Source organism: Phalacrocorax aristotelis, chromosome 34, assembly GCF_949628215.1.
Source record: "Phalacrocorax aristotelis chromosome 34, bGulAri2.1, whole genome shotgun sequence".
Classification (NCBI taxonomy): domain Eukaryota; kingdom Metazoa; phylum Chordata; class Aves; order Suliformes; family Phalacrocoracidae; genus Phalacrocorax; species Phalacrocorax aristotelis.
Genome location: NC_134309.1, coordinates 187,829 through 203,574, shown reverse-complemented (window position 1 = coordinate 203,574; position 15,746 = coordinate 187,829). Strand labels below are relative to the sequence as shown.

Here is a 15,746-nt window from a genome sequence, read left to right as displayed (position 1 = left end):
GCGCGCCCCGCTCTGCGCACGTGCCGCCCCCCCCCCCGCCGCCGCCGCCGCCGCCGCCACGGGCGGGGCGCGGCTAGAAACAGCCGCGGCAATGGTCGGCCCCGCCCGGGCCCCGCCCCTAGCCCCCTCGTCGCCATGGAGATGGGGCCGCGCAGGTCCTAGCGCTCGCACGCCCCTAACCCCCAAAACCGCCCTGGAAGGAGCCAGCACGGCCCCCGCCCCCCCCCCCGAAGGGCCTGGGGACCCCGCAAGCCTGCACTGGGGAAAGGGGGTGGTGGTGTCAGAGGACATGATTCCCCCCTCCCCATGAAGAGACAGGGCCGGGGGCTGCTGGGCATCAGTTTAATAACAGGGCACAGATGGGTGTCGGGGGGCAGGACCCCCACCCCAACCCTCCCTCACCCTGGGGGGCTGAGGGGCCGGGGTGGGGTGCAGGACCCCCAGCAGGGGTGGGGGGCAAAGAGGGTGACCCCCCTCTCCCCACACACACAACCCCACCAGGAAATAAAGGGGAGAGCCTACAAAAAATAGGAGCCCCCCCACCCTCCCCCCCCTTCCCCCAGTCCCCCCTCTTCCTTCCAGGTGTAATTAGGGGGGCAGGGGGGGCTTTTCCCCCCGCCCCCCAAAACTGCCGAGGTTTGTCCCGCGGCGTCCAGCGCTGTGTCCCCCTCCCCTCCCCGGTCAGGAGGCGTCCCATGAAAGTGGGGAGGGGGGTTCCCCAAAATAAAACGCTCCCCCCGGCCTGGGCCGCCATGCACCTAGAGGTCCCTGGGGGGCCGGGGGGGCGGCGGGGGGGGCCGGGGTGCAGTCCAGGGATTCAATATCAACTCTTGTCGGCAGCGGGGTCTCTGTGGCGGGAGGTCTTCATGGTCTCCAGGTACTCCTGCTGCGAGACGGCCAGCACCGACGCCAGGATCTCGTCATCCTCCCAGTCGTTCAGGCCTAGGGGGGGCCCCAACAATTGTGCGGGAGGGGAGGAAGGGTGGAGTTTAAGGGGGGGGTGGGGGGGAGGCATGGGTGCCTGCTGGTCCCCCCAACCTTGCCCAGAGAAGGCAGCAACGAGCCCTGACATGGGGACCATAGCTTGGCTACCCCCCAAATTAGAGATTTTGTGTTGTGTGTCTCCCCAGAGTGTGGAACGAGGGCACAAATCCTCCAGGGAAGATGTTTTCCCCCAGATCCACAGCGCTGCCAAGCTGAAACCCCCAAAACTCAAGACTCACCCCCAAAACCATAACCAATGTCACCAAACCCAGGATTCCCACCCTAAAATGACACATACCCCAACACCCCAAAATGACACCCCAAAGTCTCCCCCAACCCAACCCCTCCCCCACCAAGACCCCTGCAACCCCACGAGTCCAACACCCGCCCCAGACTGAGAATCCCCCCCAGCCCCAGATCCCCCCAGCCCCCCACCACTCACCAAAGGCAGTGGGAGACATCTGCTGCATGATGGCACGGCACTCCAGCGCGGGGTACAGGGACACCAGTGGGGGGGTGGCCCGGCCTCCACCCGCCCCCAGTTGGCTGCTGGTCCCTGGGGGGGGGGGGCAGGCACATGGTGGGGGGGGGGTGGTCCAGGCACACCAGCCCCGAGGTCCCCCTGCAGCCCCCTGTCCCAACCAGCACCCTCCTATGCCCATTTCACCCCCCATCCTCATAGTAGCTGGGGCTCCCAACACCCCATAACTCCCAGTTTGGGGCCCCATAACCATCCCCAGCACTTGCTTGGGGGTCCCTCGCCCCCCAGCACCCCATAAATGCCAGGTTGGGACTCCTGACCCCAGCACCACCCAGAACCTGCTTTGGAACCTCCAGAACCCTGTAACAACCACTCTGAGGCCCTCAAAACCCTGCAATACCCAGTTTCCACCCTCCCACCACCTTGTAGCGCCCACTTTGAGCCCGCCAGCACCCCGGGGACACCCACCTGGGGCACAGGGCGAGGGGGGCTTGCCGGGCGGGGGGGCGCTGGGCGAGGGAGGCTTGTGGCCGGACGCCTCGGGGTGCAGGCCGGGGTGCTCGGGCGAGGGGGCGGCGCTGCGGGGCCGGGGCGAGCGCCCACTCCACTCCTCCAGGCCGCTGGCCGCTGCCGCCGTGGCCGAGCTGCACGTGGCGCTGGCCTTACGGGGCTGTGGGGACACGGGGAGGAGCGTCACCCCTCGCCGGGGCCACCACCGGCCCCGGGCGGGCAGCCAGAGAGGGACACGGAGGTGGGGCAGGGACCCCAGGACCGCCCTGAGGGGGGCCGCTGGCGGTCCCTACCCACCGGGGGGGGTGGGGGGGTCGCGGGGTGCCCCACCTGCCGGGCCTGCTTCTCCTGGTCACGCAGCCACTGGAGGTAGGACTCGCGGGCCACCTGCTCCTCGATGGCCTCGTTGGTGGCCTCCCAGTCGGTCGCCCGCTTCTTGTCCTCCAGCATCTGCTGCTCGATCCAGGACTCCTCCGAGGTCTTGATGGCACTCTTCATCAGGGACTGCTCTGCCAGCTGTGGGCGGGGCCACGCTTGGACACGCCCACCCCGACGGCCACGCCCCCAAAGATAAGGCCCCACCCCGTGGCTTCAGCTCCCCAGACCATGCTAGCGGGGGCGGGGCCAGGCGAGGCCACACCCCCATATTCCAGTTGGGGGGGGGCTACTTTGGATCCTCCTCCATTAAGAAGCCACACCCCCACCAGGCTCCACCCCATTACACCAGGCTCCACCCCATTACACCAGGCTCCACCCCATTACACCAGGCTCCACCCCCCAGCTCCACCCTGGCATGGCACTACCAGCAAGGGGCAGGGCCATACTCAGACACGCCCCAGCAAACCACACCCCCAGGGCCAGGCTCCACCCCTAGAATAGGGTGGGGTCCTTAGACACACCCCCTTAGACAATAAAAGGCTGTTGGGGCAGGGCTAAGTGTTGCCACGCCCCCTCAGTGGCCCCACCCACATGGGGCAGGGACGGTCCCAGGACCCACAGGGCCCACCTAGAGACTCCATGCAGTAGAGGGAGGCGCCCCCGCCCCATGGCAACGGGGGTCCCGGGTCCCCCCGACCCCCGCAGCCCCACTGACCCCCGGTTTGAAGGAGGGCAGCCCCAGCCCCACACCGATGGTGGCCTTGTTGGGGTTGACAACGGAGTTGTAGTGGATGTTGCGGTGGTAGCTGACCCGGATGGGCTCATCCTCGTTGTGCTGAATCCCGTGGAAGGTGTTGATGGGCTCTGCGGGCACCCCGTCAGCACGCCCGCCACCCCACAGGCACGTGGGGACCCCCCAACAGCACCCAAGGATGCGCAGGGACTCCCCAGCCACCCCACAGGCACGTGGGGACCCCCCAACAGCACCCAAGGATGCGCAGGGACTCCCCAGCCACCCCACAGGCACGTGGGGACCCCCCCAACAGCACCCAAGGATGCGCAGGGACTCCCCAGCCACCCCACAGGCACGTGGGGACCCCCCCAACAGCACCCAAGGATGCGCAGGGACTCCCCAGCCACCCCACAGGCACGTGGGGACCCTCCAACAGCACCCAGGGATGCGCAGGGACCCTCCAGCCAACCACAGGTATGTGAAGACCTTCCAGCAGCACCCTGGGGACCCTCCAGCCACCCAGGGGCCCCCACATCAGCACCCTACAGGGTCTCAGGGACCCCAGAGCCCCCTACAGCACCCTGGGGACCCCAGGGACACCACAGAAAGCCCCCTCAGCACCTCGGAGAAATCCACATCTCCCTGGGGTACCCCAGAAATCCCTAAAGCACTTCGGGTACCCCAGAACGCTGTTGGGACCTCCAGGGCACCACAGAGACACCCCCTCAGCACCCTGGGGAGCCCCAGAAGGCCACAGGGAACCCCCCAGCATGCTGGGGATCCCCGTGGCACCTCAGGGAACCCCTCCCCGCTGTCCCCAGGGCCCGGCAGGGTGGACGCACCGGTGCCGTATTGGTAGACCTCGACGGGGCGGTTGTACATCTCGGCCATGGCCTGCATCTCGATGTGGTTCCCATGGCACGTGCTCTTGCGCTTGCGGTTGATGTAGGTGGTAAAATCCTCCGTCACGTAGTTAGAGAAGTAGTCGGCGTTCTTCATCTGCGGTGAGGGGACGTTGGCGACGGACGCTGGGGATGGCGGGGCAGCCCCGGGGCGGGGAGGGATGCGGCGGGGCGGTGGGGGGTATGGGGACACCACAGGACCGCGGGGCTGCCCCAAGGACATGGGGGATAGGGAGTGGGGGACCCCTGGGGACACCGGGGACCTCAAGAACACCCGGGGACTTTGGGGAGGGCGGGACAGCAGCCCAGCGTCCCCCCGAGCTATAATGCCTTCCCAGTCTGCCCCAGTGTCCCCCAGTTCCCTTCCAATCCCCCTCCTGTGGCTCCCAGCACATCCTCACACCCCCCAGAACCCCCAACTGCCCCCGAGTCCTCTTCCAATCACCCTCCCATGGCTCCCAGCACATCCTCACGGCCCCCAGAGCCCCCCAGTCCCCTCCCAGAGCCCCCCAGTCCCTCACCAGATAGTCCATGCAGTGCTTGCGCACCACCTCGTGCATGTCCTGGTCTCCATACACCTGGTCAGCTGGCAGCACCCAGACGGCGGGGGGGGACAGAAAGGGACAGTGAGGGGAGTGCCAGCCCCCCCCCACAGACACTGGGAGCCCCACGCTGGGGCACAGTATGGGGGGGGAGGGAGGGCACGGGAGGGGCGCAGGGCTCACCCACAGCCCGGAAGAGGCAGGCACCGTCCTCCTTCATGCGTTTGATGATAAAGCCTTTCTTTTCCCGCAGCGCCTTCTCGAACCGGTGCTCCTGCTGGAGACACAGCCGGGCTCGGCGTCGGCACCGCATGGGACAGGGACCCGACCCCACCCCCCGACCCCCCCGTTCGACATGGGACAAGCATAGGGTGGGTCCCCAAGTGACGCGAGGGGGACACACACGCACACATTAGGGGATGGGAGAGCGTAGCAACACAGTGGGGGAACACGGGGCGGGGGGGGAACAGACGTGGCGGTGGAGGGACAGATGTGGTGGGGTCAAGCACCTTGTATGACATGTGGGGTGAAAATATGGGGACACTCGGGGGACCCCAACTGCCCCCAGGCCACTCAGGTTCACCCAGGGCCTGCATTCCCCCATCCGGTGTCCCCCTGGTGCCCACAACCCCCCTATTCCAGTGTCCCCAGCCCCCCCGGTCCAGTGTCCCGCAGTCCCCCCCAGTGCCCGCATCCCCTCTGTCCCCTCGGTCCACCCCGGTCCCCATGTCGCCCCTGTCCCGGTGTCCCCCGTCCCCCCGCACCTGCTCGGCCGTGGCCGGGTCCATCTCCACCCGCCCAGCCTCGTACTCGTCCTCGCTGTTGTAGCCGCCTCCCGCCTCGTCGGGGCCGGGGCTGCCTCCGGGGCCCAGCCCCAGCCCCAGCCCCATCCCGCCGGGGCCGCCGCAGCCGGGACCGCCGCCACCGGGGCCGCCGCTGGGCCCGGCCCCTCCGCGCCGCCGCCGCTTGCTGTGTCCGGGGCCGCCGCCGCCGCCGCCCCCACCGGGACCGCGGGGCTCGGGCAGCCCCAGCGCCGCCGCCTCCAGCCCCAGCAGAGACCCGGGCCCATCCCCCGCGCCGGGGCCGCCGCCGCCGGGGCCGCCAGGACCGGCGGGGGGGGGCGAGCCGGCGGCGGGCAGCCCGGCCCAGCCCCGCAGCGGCGGCGGCGGCGAAGCCCTGGGCCGCGGCCCCCCAACCCCGCCAGGGCCGCCGGGCTCGCCCACGCCGCCGGGGCCGCGCTCAGGGCCGGCGTCCGCTCCACGTTCGGGGCCGGCGTCCGGGCCCGAATCGGTGTCGCCGTCGGGTGCCGGTACCGGCTTCTTCTTCGGGAGGATCGTCATGGTGGGGCGCGCATCGGGCGGCGCCGGGGGGGGAACTGGGAAGGGGAAACTGGAAAAGGGGGAACGGGATGGGGGGGGAACCGGGGAAGGGTGAACTGGGCCCGGGAGGCCCCGCCGGGCCGCGGGAGGCGGCGGCTACCGGTGGCGCTGGTGCTACCGGCGGTTCCCACGGAGCCGGGGGGGCCTGGGCAAGGCCCCCCCGCGGTTGCGGCGGCGAGGCCGGAGTTGTCGGGCCGCGGAGCGCGGTCGCTGCCACCACCGCCGCCGCCGGGCCCGTGTCAACATCAACAGCGGCGCCCTCTGACCCCGCCGCCGCGCTTCCGCCTCGCCCGCCGACCGCTCACCCATTGGCCGGCGGAGATCTCGCCGCGCTCCCATTGGCCGACGGGCGGATCGGAAGTCCCGCCCGCTCGGAGGCCGGCGGGGAGGGAGGGCAGGGAAGGGGCGGGACCGGCGTCGCCCCGGCGACGGCGCGGCTGCCCGCTGATTGGGCGGGGGGCGGAGCGGGAGCCCTCGCTGATTGGGGCGAGCGCGGGTAGGCGTGGCTGCCCGGGAGCGGACTCTGGTTGGGCGGCGAGAGAGGGGCGGTTCCCAAGGAAGGCACGGGCGCTAATTGGCTGGCTAAGGAGGAGGGAGTTAACGAAAGGGCGCTGGTTGGGCGGTGCGGCCGGGCCGCCGAGATAGCTGACGCTGGTTGGGCGGCGATGGAGCGAGGGCGAGACTTAAAGAGAGAGGAAGCGCTGATTGGCCACCCGGCGAGGGGTGGTACGTCCGACCTCAGCGCACTGGGGTGGGCGGGAGCAGTGAAAGAGCTCCCAGCTCTGATTGGCCAGCGCCTAACCCCGCCCACCCATTGCCACAGCCGGTGGCCTCATTTCCCATTGCCTGTGGAGCAGCTGAGGCGGAGCCAATGCATTAGCCACGCCCCCTCCCATGACACCACCCCCGCAGGTGTCAATCCCTGCAGGCCACACCCCCGCCCATGACACCACCCCCTGTAGGTGTCACTCCCCACAGGCCACGCCCCTCCCAGCAGTCCCAGGCAGTCAGGGCCCCCCCCCAGCACAGACCCACCACCCCATTTCCAGCTCCTCCATTTCCAGCCTTTTTATTAAAACCCACCGGACGCTCCCGGTGGCAGGGGTGGGGTCCCCCTGCACCCCCGAGGGTATCCAGGCATCTGGGCCGCCCTCCCCCAGCTCTTGGGGGGTGATGACACACGATCTCCACACTGGGCTCATCCCAAGGGGTCGCAGGTGTCCAGGCAGGCGCCGAATCCTTCTCTGGAGAACTCGGGGACCCCCCCTGTGCCAAATTCACCTCGAGCAGCCCCTTGGGGGGGTGGGTGTGGAGGGCACCCAGGCGCCCCAGCATTGTGGAGGGAGACCCCGGCATCCAGCCGCTGTGAGGGGGCCCAGGGAGCCTGGGCTCAGCGGGCCTTGTGGCGGGGGCGGTCGAAGGCGCGCTGGGCGGCGGCGAGGTGACTGCAAGCGTCGGCCAGGAGGGCCCCAGGCACCAGCACCCACAGCCCGTTGAGCCCCACGAAGTAGCCCCAGAAGTAGAGGGGCCGGGGATCACTGTGGGCCCAGCCTGCCCGCGCCTCCGTGGCGAAGTACAGCACGTCCCCATAGAGCTGCCCTGGACGCAGGAAGGCAGGTGTCAGGGTGGGCTGGGGCTGGGGGCCCCAGGGACCCTCCCAAACCCACCCCAGGGCACATGGGGGTCCGCGGTGTACCAAGGGAGACCAGGAGCTGCAGGACGTAGCGAGTGGGGTGGTGCCGCAGGAAGGCGAGGAAGGTGAGGAAGCTGAGGGGACCCCAGGCCCAGGCTGTCACAGTCTCCATGGCAACCGTGAAGTCATCACTCCTGTGGCGGGGGGGGAAAACAGACAGGGGGATCAGCCTGGACACTGAGGTCCCTTGGACACCCCTCTCCCCACCCGCCACCCCCAACTCACGTCATGTAGCGGCTGTCAGCTTTGGCATATTCCTTCCCTGCGGGCAGCAAGGGGTTGGCAGATGGGATCTGGGTGCCAGGGCATGGCAGGCAAGCGTCCCACCCCCCCCAAAACCCCCAGGGGACCCAGGAAGCACCCACTCCCACACCAGGGCCCTCCCTCACCCAGGTGTGCAGGGAACCTCCTTTACCCCTAAGGGCCCATTAATGCCCCAGGAGACACCCCTCCCCAAAGGGACCCAGATGACCAGGCCCCCCCGACAGAACCCAGACCCCACCCTTAGGAGACCCAGGCACCCAGGGGCCTCCCAGCCCCACCTCAGGGCCCTCCCCCACAGCGTATCCCCCTCCCCAGGTGTCCAGGGAACCCCCTTTTCCCTTCAGGGCCCACTAACGCCCAAGGGGACGCCCCCCCAAAGGGACCCAGGTGACCGGGGACCCCCCCCAAAGGGCCCAGGACCCCCCCAAAGGGCCCCAGCCCCCCTGCAGGACCCCACCCCACCCGGTGCTCACAGACGTCGGCCAGCAGCCCGGTGGCGGCGGGCAGTTCCTGGTGCCGCAGGCTGAAGTACCCCTCCAGCACGCCGTGCACCCCCGCGCACATCAGGAACCAGCCCAGGGCCAGCCGGCGGGCGGGGCTCCGCGAAGCCCCGCCCCTCGCCCCGCCCCTCGCCCCGCCCAACACCCAGCCCAGCGCCAGTAGCCCCGCCCCGACCGCTGCCACCGCGCCTGCGCACTGCCAGCCAGGCCGCGTGCTGGCGATGTAGCCCGGCAGCGGCAGCGAGCGTGGCCAGTAGGGGTGCACCGTCGTCGCCATGGCAACGCCGCTACGGTCCTCGCTGCACTGTGGGGGGGGGGGGGGAAGGCGGAAGCGGGATGAGGAGGGGGGAAGCGGCCTCCCCCTCCCCCCCCGCACCGGACGGGGCCCCCCGGTGCGTCCCCCCTCCCCTCCCTTCCGCCTCCCGTCACCTCAGCTGCACCGCGCCGCTCTCCCGCACGCCGCCAGGCTCGCCGCCTCTGCCTCCGCCGCGCTGCCTCCCGGCCGGCCAATACAAGCGCGCTGCTGCCCCGCCGGCCAATGGGAACGCGCCCCGCCCGCCGCCTCCGCCCGCCGATTGGCCGCCCACGGCGCTGGGGCGATGTGGGGCCAGGGTGGTGGGCGGGCCCTCACTTGGCCGGGGACGGACCGTTGTATTGGGGGCGTGGCCTCACTTGGGGGCGGGCCCCGGAACAGCCGCGCGCCGCGGGGGCGTGGCTCCGCCCGGGGGGCGTGGCCTACGCCTATAGACCGAGGCTCCCCATGTGCGATGCAGAGCACTGGGCTTCCCGCAGCTCTCGGGGCCTTCCCCGCCACACACGGTCCCTTTGCTCCCTCCCAGGGCCACGCAGGAGCCCGACGGAACCCCCCGGGCCCTATAGAAGCTGTACAGGCACCCTCAAAACATACAGGGGCCAGACGGCCTCCCCTGGGCTGCACACAGCCACCCTGCAGGGATATATACAGGTCACACAGGTGCCTCCCAGGAACATATACACACACCTGTATGGACCCTCCCTAGAAACATATAGGCTCTTGCAGGGCTCTATAGATGCTTTACAGGTATGTACAGCTGCCAAATCCATATATATACCACACACACTCCCCCCAGAAATATGTAGGTACTACACAGAGCCCCCCTGGAATTCACAGGTCCCCCCAAGAATATATAGGCATCCATCCCCACCCCCAAACCATGCAGATAGCCCCTGGGGACATATGAAGTATATAGGGACCCAACCTACTTGGGCAGCGAGGAACCCCAAGTTGGCAGCGTTTCCCCCATGAAAGAGCCAGGCAAGGTATGGCAGCAGGTCTCTGTATTGAAGCCCACTGTGTTCCCCCCCCTCCCGCCAGACCCCTGCTCCCAAGGGGGAACATGTGACAGGGGCCCCCCAAAACCCACTGCTCGCCAGGAGCAGCTGGGGGGGCCCTGGGTTTGGATCTCCCCCCAGATTCAGAGGAGGGCCCACCCAAATCTGGGGAGCTCTTCCCACACGCAGCAAGGGGGGAGAATGGAGTGATTTGGGGGGTGTGACCCCTTGGGTTTGGGGGTCACACCAGGGTGCCGGGGGGCTGCGGGTCCGTGGTGGGAGGGGGGGCGGCCGTGGGGGTGTCCCCTGAGGCCCTGGGTGAGGGGGGAGCAGGGAGAGAAAGGTCCAGAGGGAATAAAAAGGAAATAAAAGAAATAAAGAGAAACACACACACACACACACACACAAAAACCCAAAAAACAGGAAAAAGAGAGAGAAGAGAAACAGGAATTAGCTCCCCAAACACAGCCCCTGCCCCCCTCCCCAGATGCCTGGGTCCCCCATCGGCCCTCCCCCAGGTCCTGGGGATGGGGTGGTCTCCCCCTGGAATTAAGAAAAGAGGAAAAAAAGAGGCAAGGCAAGACAGACCCCCCCAAAAGGGCTGGGGAGGAGCCCCAGCATGGGGGAATTGGGGAGGGGGCCCCTGTGGGAGACCCCAAAAGTGGGGCTGCTGGCAGGTTGGGGGGGCTGCTGGGGGACCCTGAATGGGGGCAACTTGGGGGGTTCTGGGGGTGCCCTGTGGGGTGGGGCTGAAGGGGGAGGTTTGGTGGGGGCCAAAGGGGGCACATTCGGGGTGTCCCCCGAGAGAGCTCAGTGAGGCGTGAGCAGTCCCCACATGGGAGTGCCCAGTATGGGGACATTTAAGGGTCCTTGAAAGATGGGGGCCCCCAAACTGGAGCTATCTGTGCCCCCAAATCGGGGCCTTCCTTGTCCTCAAGGTAATGATGCTTGGGGGTCCCCAATGGGCATGGGGACCCTGAAGGGGGGACATTCAGGGTCGCCAATGGGACACATACTGGTCCCCAAAGGACGGGAGGGTCCCCAAAGGACAGCGGGGTCCCCAACCAGGGATTTCAGCCTCCCTGGGTGGGGTCTCACATCATGCCCCGAAACCAGGGCTTGCCCCCATGCCCCCCCTAAAAGAGGGGTGCGCGGTACCCCCAGGGCACCCCATACCTGGGCGCCAGGGCCCCGGCGTAGCTGAGTGAGTGGGGCAGACCAGGGGGGTCACGGCGGCGGGGGGCCCAGGCAGGGCCAGGGGGTGGCAGGCGAGGGCCAGGGGGGGCGGCTGGGGGGGCCCCCGTGTGCCGCAGGTACCAGTCCCGCAGCCCCTCCAGAGCCAGCCACTTCTGGCTGCGGCGCTGCTCGGCTGAGGGGGGGCCCCCCCGGCCCCGGGCAGCCTCGGGGGCACTTTCGGGGGGGCTCCCCCAGTCGATCAAGGCCTCCGAGCTGTTGCTGCGGCGGGTGCGGGGGGCCGGTGGGGGGGGGCCGGGGGCCGGGGCCCCCCCAAGCTGTGAGTCCTGGCTGCCCGACCAGGGCCGGGGGGGCAGCCCCAGCGCTTCGGGGCTGGGGAGGGGGAGGACAGGGGGTGAGACAGAGATGCTGATGTCCCCCAGAGCACCCCATACTCATACTCCCCCACTGCCCTCTGCACCCCCACCCTGCTCCCCACACCCCTTGATTGTCCCATGCACACCCTAAATTGCCCCCCTCCCCGTTTTTTCCCCCCAAAAGGCTCACCGGCAGAGCGGGTGCCCGCGGGCACAGGGACTGCGAGCCAAGACGGGGGTGGCCGGGACACTGCGGCCCTCGAAGCTGGAGGCGCTGCGGGGCAGGGTCCGCGCCGGGCTGGGAGCCGCAGTGCCCCGTCAGAGGGGAGTGGGGAGACCCCCAGGGGGTTGGATGGGGGTGGGGAAGGGTTTGGGGGGCTGGGAGGGTGGACACGCACCTGGCAGGGCTGGCGAGGGAGCTGCGGCGGCCAGGTCCCCCTACAGCGGCCTCGGGAGGCCAGGGTGGCCGGCGGTCGGGGCTGCCAGATCCAGCCCGGGGTGGCGAGGGGCGGCTGGCTCCGCTTGGGGGGGCTTTGGGGGGGGGCAGCCCTGGCAGGGCCCCTGTGGGAGACGCGGCGTGGGACCTGGGTGCCCCCCTGGGGGGTGCCCCCCTGGGGGGATCCCCCGGGGGACCCATGCACTCACCATTCTCCAGCGCAGGCAGGTCGCAGAGGGACCCGTTCTCATCTGGGGGAACCAGAGCCAAGGGAGACGGGTCAGTGCCACTGGGGCCCCCCAAACCGTGCTCTGCCACCTTGGGGACCCACCACAAGGCTACACACCCCCTCCCAACCCCCCTACCCCAGGCTAGGCCCTCCTCAAAAGCCTTCCCCCTCCCTATCAGTGCTCTGGGGGGACCCCAGCTCCGCTCCCCAGGTGCTCTGGGGATCTCCTGGTCCCAGACCAGCACTCTACGGACCCACAATTCCTCCCCCATATGCTCTGGGGACCCCACATCTCCTCCCCATGATGCTCTGGGGACCCCCCCCAGCTCCTCCCCGCCAGTGCCCTGGGACCACCCCCGCCCCACTCAGTGCTCCGGGGACCCCCCAGCTCCTCCCCGCCGGTGCCCTGGGAACCACCCCAGTGCTTTGGGGACCGCCAACTCCTCCCCCTGATACTCTGGGGACCCCCCAGCTCCTCCCCCGCCGGTGGCCTGGGGACCCCACGGCGCTCACCGTGCGCGGTGGCGCCAAGCTGTGCGCGGAGCTGCCGGAGCCGCTGGGCCGCCTCGGCCTGCAAGCGTTGGCGGCGGCGGCGCTGCTCGGGGGGCAGCCCCGGGCGGCCGCAAGGCGCCGGGCGGCCTCCACCACCTGTACCTGCACCGCCACCTCCCGCCGGGCCGCCCGCGCCGCCTGTGGGAGCCGGGACCGGGACGGGGCACGGCGGGGCCGGGGCGGGCCGGGCCGCGGGGACCGCCGTACAGGGGGACATGGGGGCCGCCATGGCGGTACGGGGGCCGGGCGGGGACAGGGGACCGCTAGAGAGGTATGGGGGGACATGGGGGCCGCCATGGCGGTACGGGGGCCGCAAAGGGACATACCGTGTATGGAGGCCGCGAAGGACTCACGGGGGACGCGAACGGATCCCGGGGTATTGGGGGGCCGCCGTGGGACCCTCGAGGTGTGGGGTGACACGCCCCCAGGTGGGACACGGGACCCCGCAGTGGAGGGAAAGGACGTTTTTGGCCTCCCTCCCCGCCCCAGGCCCTTGCCCACCCACCCAGTTCCCACCCCGTTCCCACCTGCCTACCTCAGGGGGGGGACCCCGGGGGGCCCCCCCGGCCCGGCGGCGTGGGGGGGGCTGGGGGCCTCTCGCCGGGCTCCAGGGGGTACTCAGGGGGCAGCTTTCCTGTCAGCTCCTGTGCACAGTGGGGGGGGCGATGGGGGGCTGGGGGGGGGAGCTGGGGTCTCCAGGGCAGGAGGGGGACTGGGAGGGGTGGGGAGGGCCGGGAGTGGGGCTGTGGGTGGGGGGTGCTGTGGTGGTTCTGGGAGGGTCCACGGGGGTCCCAGGGGTCCAGGGGGAGCAGAGAGGTGTGGGGGGTTCCTGGTGGGGCTGTGGGGGTCCCGGGGGGCTTTGGAAGGTTGGGGGGGGAACCCAGGTGAGGCTGGGGAGGGTTTGGGGGGGGAACCCCGGGTCAAAGGTCAGGAGTGATTCAGGGTGCCCTGTAGGTGGGGGGCCCTGGGGGAGGGTGGGGTGGAAGAGAAGGGGTCAGAGGTCAGAGGTCGGGGGTGACTCACGGCCTCCTGCAGGCAGAGGCGCCGCAGCTCCCGCAGGCGCAGCCCCAGGGCCTGGCGCAGCCCCCGCTGCCGCTCCCGCAGCTCCTGCAGCCGCCCCGCGGGCGCCCCTGCGCCGGGCAGAGGTCAGGGGGCAGAGGTCAGGGGGTGGAGGTCAGGGGGCACCAGGGGCAGGGTTCGGGGGGGGGGGCAAAGATGAGGGGTGGCAGGGAGCAGAGGTTGGAGACGCCAGGGCTCATGGTGGGGAGAGGTCAGGGGCACCAGGGGCAGAGGTCAGGGGCACCACAGGTCACCAGGGGGCAGAGGTCAGGGGCACCACAGGTCACCAGGGGTCAGAGCTCGGGGGCACCAGGAGCAGAGGTTGGGGGGGGGGGGGGGCACCAGGGGGGTCAGGGGGCACCAAAGGTCACAGAGCACCATGGGGTCAGGGGGACAGAAGTCATGGGCACGGCAGGGTGGGGGGCGGTGTCGCGAGGTCACAGGGCACGAGGGGACGCAGCAGGGTGGGGTCAGGGGTCGGAGGTCAGGGGTGACCATACCTGCAGGGCTGTAGGTGCCGGGGGGAATGATGTGGCCCCTCACCTCCATGTCGGGGCGGGCGTGGGGCCGGCACCCATCGGCCCCGGGTGCTGCAGGGAGCTGTGAGCCGGGGTGGGGGGCAGGGGGGTACCTGGCACCCGCTGCCCCCCACCCCCGGCGTGCCGGGGCCCCCAGCGGGGGGCAGGGGGCAGGGCCTGCGGCCCCCCTACCTCCTGCCCAGACCCACTTCCCAGCTCTTCCTCCCGCTTCCCGCCTGCCCGGCCCCTCCCTCAGGGACCTGGGCATCCGTGTGTCTGTCCTCCCCTCAAAAGGCACCCAGGCGTCCGTCTGTCCATCCCCCCACCCAAAAGGGGCCCAGGGGTGACCCCTCCCCCTGCCAAAGGGACCCAGGCGTCCGGCCCGGCATGGCCCCCCAGGCCCCGTGTTGGGGGGGGGAGGGGGGCAAGGCTCGGATGCCTGGGTCCCCCCGGGGGGGCTCCAGCCCCTCCTCCAAACCCCCTGTTTCCCATAATGCCCCGGGGCAGCCCCCCAACCCCCCCCCCCCTTACCGTCACCCAGCGGGTGCTGCTCCGGGGGGTGGCGTGGCCGGGGGGGCTCCCGCCACCCACACGGCTGGGGTGGGACCCAGGCGTCCGGGTGAGGGTCAGCCCCACGCACCCCCCCCAGGGGACCCAGGCGTCCGGGCAGCCCCCTTCCCCCCGCCCCGGGCTCCGGGGGGACCCAGGCGTCTGGGTGCAGGGGGTCCTGCTCCCCCCAAAGGGACCCAGGCGTCCGGGCGGGGGAGCGCAGGCCTTCCCGGGGACCCAGGCGTCCGGGCGGGTGTCGGGGTCCCCCCTGCTTCCCCCCTCCCCCCCCCCCACCTCCGTGATGTCACTTCCTGCCAGCTCCCCCTCCCCCCATCACCCAGCGCTTCCTGCCTCGGCCCACAGCCCCCCGCTCGGGGCACCGGGACCCCCCCGGCCCTACGGGGACCCCCTGAGACCCCTGACTCTCCATAGTGGCCCCCAGCCCCGCTGCGGCCCCCAGCCCCACCGCCCTCACGACGCCTGGGGAAGCCCCAGCCCCAGGACCATTCACAGACGCCTCCCCGCAGCCCCATAGGGCCTCCCCGGCCCCATAGCAGTTTCTTGAGCCCCATATCGCACCCCCGGCCCCATAGGGAGCCCCTGAGAAGCGCCGTGGGGCGCGGGGGGCGGCGATGTCCCGTGGGCGGCCGAGGGGGCCCCCGCGCCCCCCGGCCCCCCCCCAGCGCCGCCCCCCGGGCGCCCCACGGTGTATGTCCTGCTGGAGGGCCCCAGCGCCCCTGACACTCTCCGGCTGCTCAGGTAATGGGGGGCTCCGTAGCCCCGGGGGGTGCCCTGGCACTGCCCCATGGTGGGGCTGGGGGGGGTCAGAAGGGCTTGGGGGGGTAGGTTGCGGGATGTGAGGGGGCTGGGGGGGGTTGCCGGCGGCGGGCATAGGAAGGGTTGAGGAGGTTGAGGGTGTCTTGGGGGTGCAGGAGCGATCTGGGGGGTTGCAGGGGGGATGGGAGGGATTTTGGGGGGTCCTAAGGGGGTTGGGGGATCTGGGGGGATCCAGGAGGGACTGGGGGCTGTGGGTGGGGAGGAATGTGTCCCAAGAGAAGCTGTGGGGGGTTCTGGCAGTGGTGGGGGGCTGTGGGGGGATCTGGGGGGGAACCGTGGGTGATGCAGGGCTGGGAGAAGGGTCTGGGTGTGCTGGGGGGGCCGGGGGATCTGGGGGGG

General features: G+C 70.4%; 3 protein-coding genes across 4 annotated transcripts; all 3 read right to left on the bottom strand.

Annotated features, from left to right (window-relative positions):
- Window positions 1-328: 328 nt before the first annotated feature.
- On the bottom strand, window positions 329-6,195 carry OTUD5 (OTU deubiquitinase 5). Of its 2 annotated transcripts, none has more exons than XM_075076682.1 (9): window positions 5,295-6,195; window positions 4,714-4,807; window positions 4,510-4,574; window positions 3,929-4,085; window positions 3,069-3,217; window positions 2,306-2,491; window positions 1,934-2,135; window positions 1,427-1,540; window positions 329-942 (listed from the first exon to the last, which is right to left on the bottom strand). In XM_075076682.1, exons 1-9 carry the CDS (start codon window positions 5,868-5,870, stop codon window positions 824-826), a joined length of 1,662 nt encoding a protein of 553 aa, XP_074932783.1. In that variant the 5' UTR covers window positions 5,871-6,195; the 3' UTR covers window positions 329-823. The 2 variants fall into 2 exon arrangements, with proteins under 2 accessions (XP_074932783.1, XP_074932784.1); XM_075076683.1 differs by having other exon boundaries at window positions 4,714-4,804; window positions 5,295-6,192.
- Window positions 6,196-6,962: 767 nt separating this feature from the next.
- Window positions 6,963-8,905, bottom strand: EBP (EBP cholestenol delta-isomerase). Its single transcript, XM_075076668.1, has 5 exons — window positions 8,796-8,905; window positions 8,340-8,670; window positions 7,828-7,864; window positions 7,606-7,736; window positions 6,963-7,508 (listed from the first exon to the last, which is right to left on the bottom strand). The coding sequence occupies exons 2-5, from the start codon at window positions 8,641-8,643 to the stop codon at window positions 7,300-7,302; spliced, it is 681 nt and encodes a 226-aa protein (XP_074932769.1). The 5' UTR covers window positions 8,644-8,670; window positions 8,796-8,905; the 3' UTR covers window positions 6,963-7,299.
- Window positions 8,906-9,668: 763 nt separating this feature from the next.
- CCDC120 (coiled-coil domain containing 120) lies at window positions 9,669-14,451 on the bottom strand. Its single transcript, XM_075076669.1, is given in 11 exon segments — window positions 9,669-9,991; window positions 10,854-11,243; window positions 11,418-11,525; window positions 11,626-11,788; window positions 11,873-11,914; window positions 12,406-12,513; window positions 12,516-12,972; window positions 12,975-13,088; window positions 13,468-13,574; window positions 14,004-14,093; window positions 14,282-14,451. Coding segments are annotated over 10 exon segments (1,611 nt in total). The 5' UTR covers window positions 14,053-14,093; window positions 14,282-14,451; the 3' UTR covers window positions 9,669-9,918.
- Between the last annotated feature and the right edge of the window lie 1,295 nt (window positions 14,452-15,746).

Excerpts from the sequence above, each read along its gene's own strand:
- EBP (XM_075076668.1), bottom strand. The coding sequence starts at position 8,643 with ATGGCGACGACGGTGCACCCCTACTGGCCACGCTCGCTGCCGCTGCCG. Across the intron at positions 7,737-7,827 it reads GCTGACAGCCGCTACATGAC|GAGTGATGACTTCACGGTTG; the intron begins GTGAGTTGGGGG and ends CCCCCGCCACAG. Across the intron at positions 7,509-7,605 it reads GCAGCTCCTGGTCTCCCTTG|GGCAGCTCTATGGGGACGTG; the intron begins GTACACCGCGGA and ends TCCTGCGTCCAG.
- OTUD5 (XM_075076682.1), bottom strand. The coding sequence starts at position 5,870 with ATGACGATCCTCCCGAAGAAGAAGCCGGTACCGGCACCCGACGGCGAC. Across the intron at positions 4,575-4,713 it reads CTGCCTCTTCCGGGCTGTGG|CTGACCAGGTGTATGGAGAC; the intron begins GTGAGCCCTGCG and ends GGGTGCTGCCAG. Across the intron at positions 2,492-3,068 it reads TGCCCTCCTTCAAACCGGGG|CTGGCAGAGCAGTCCCTGAT; the intron begins GTCAGTGGGGCT and ends CCCCGCCCACAG.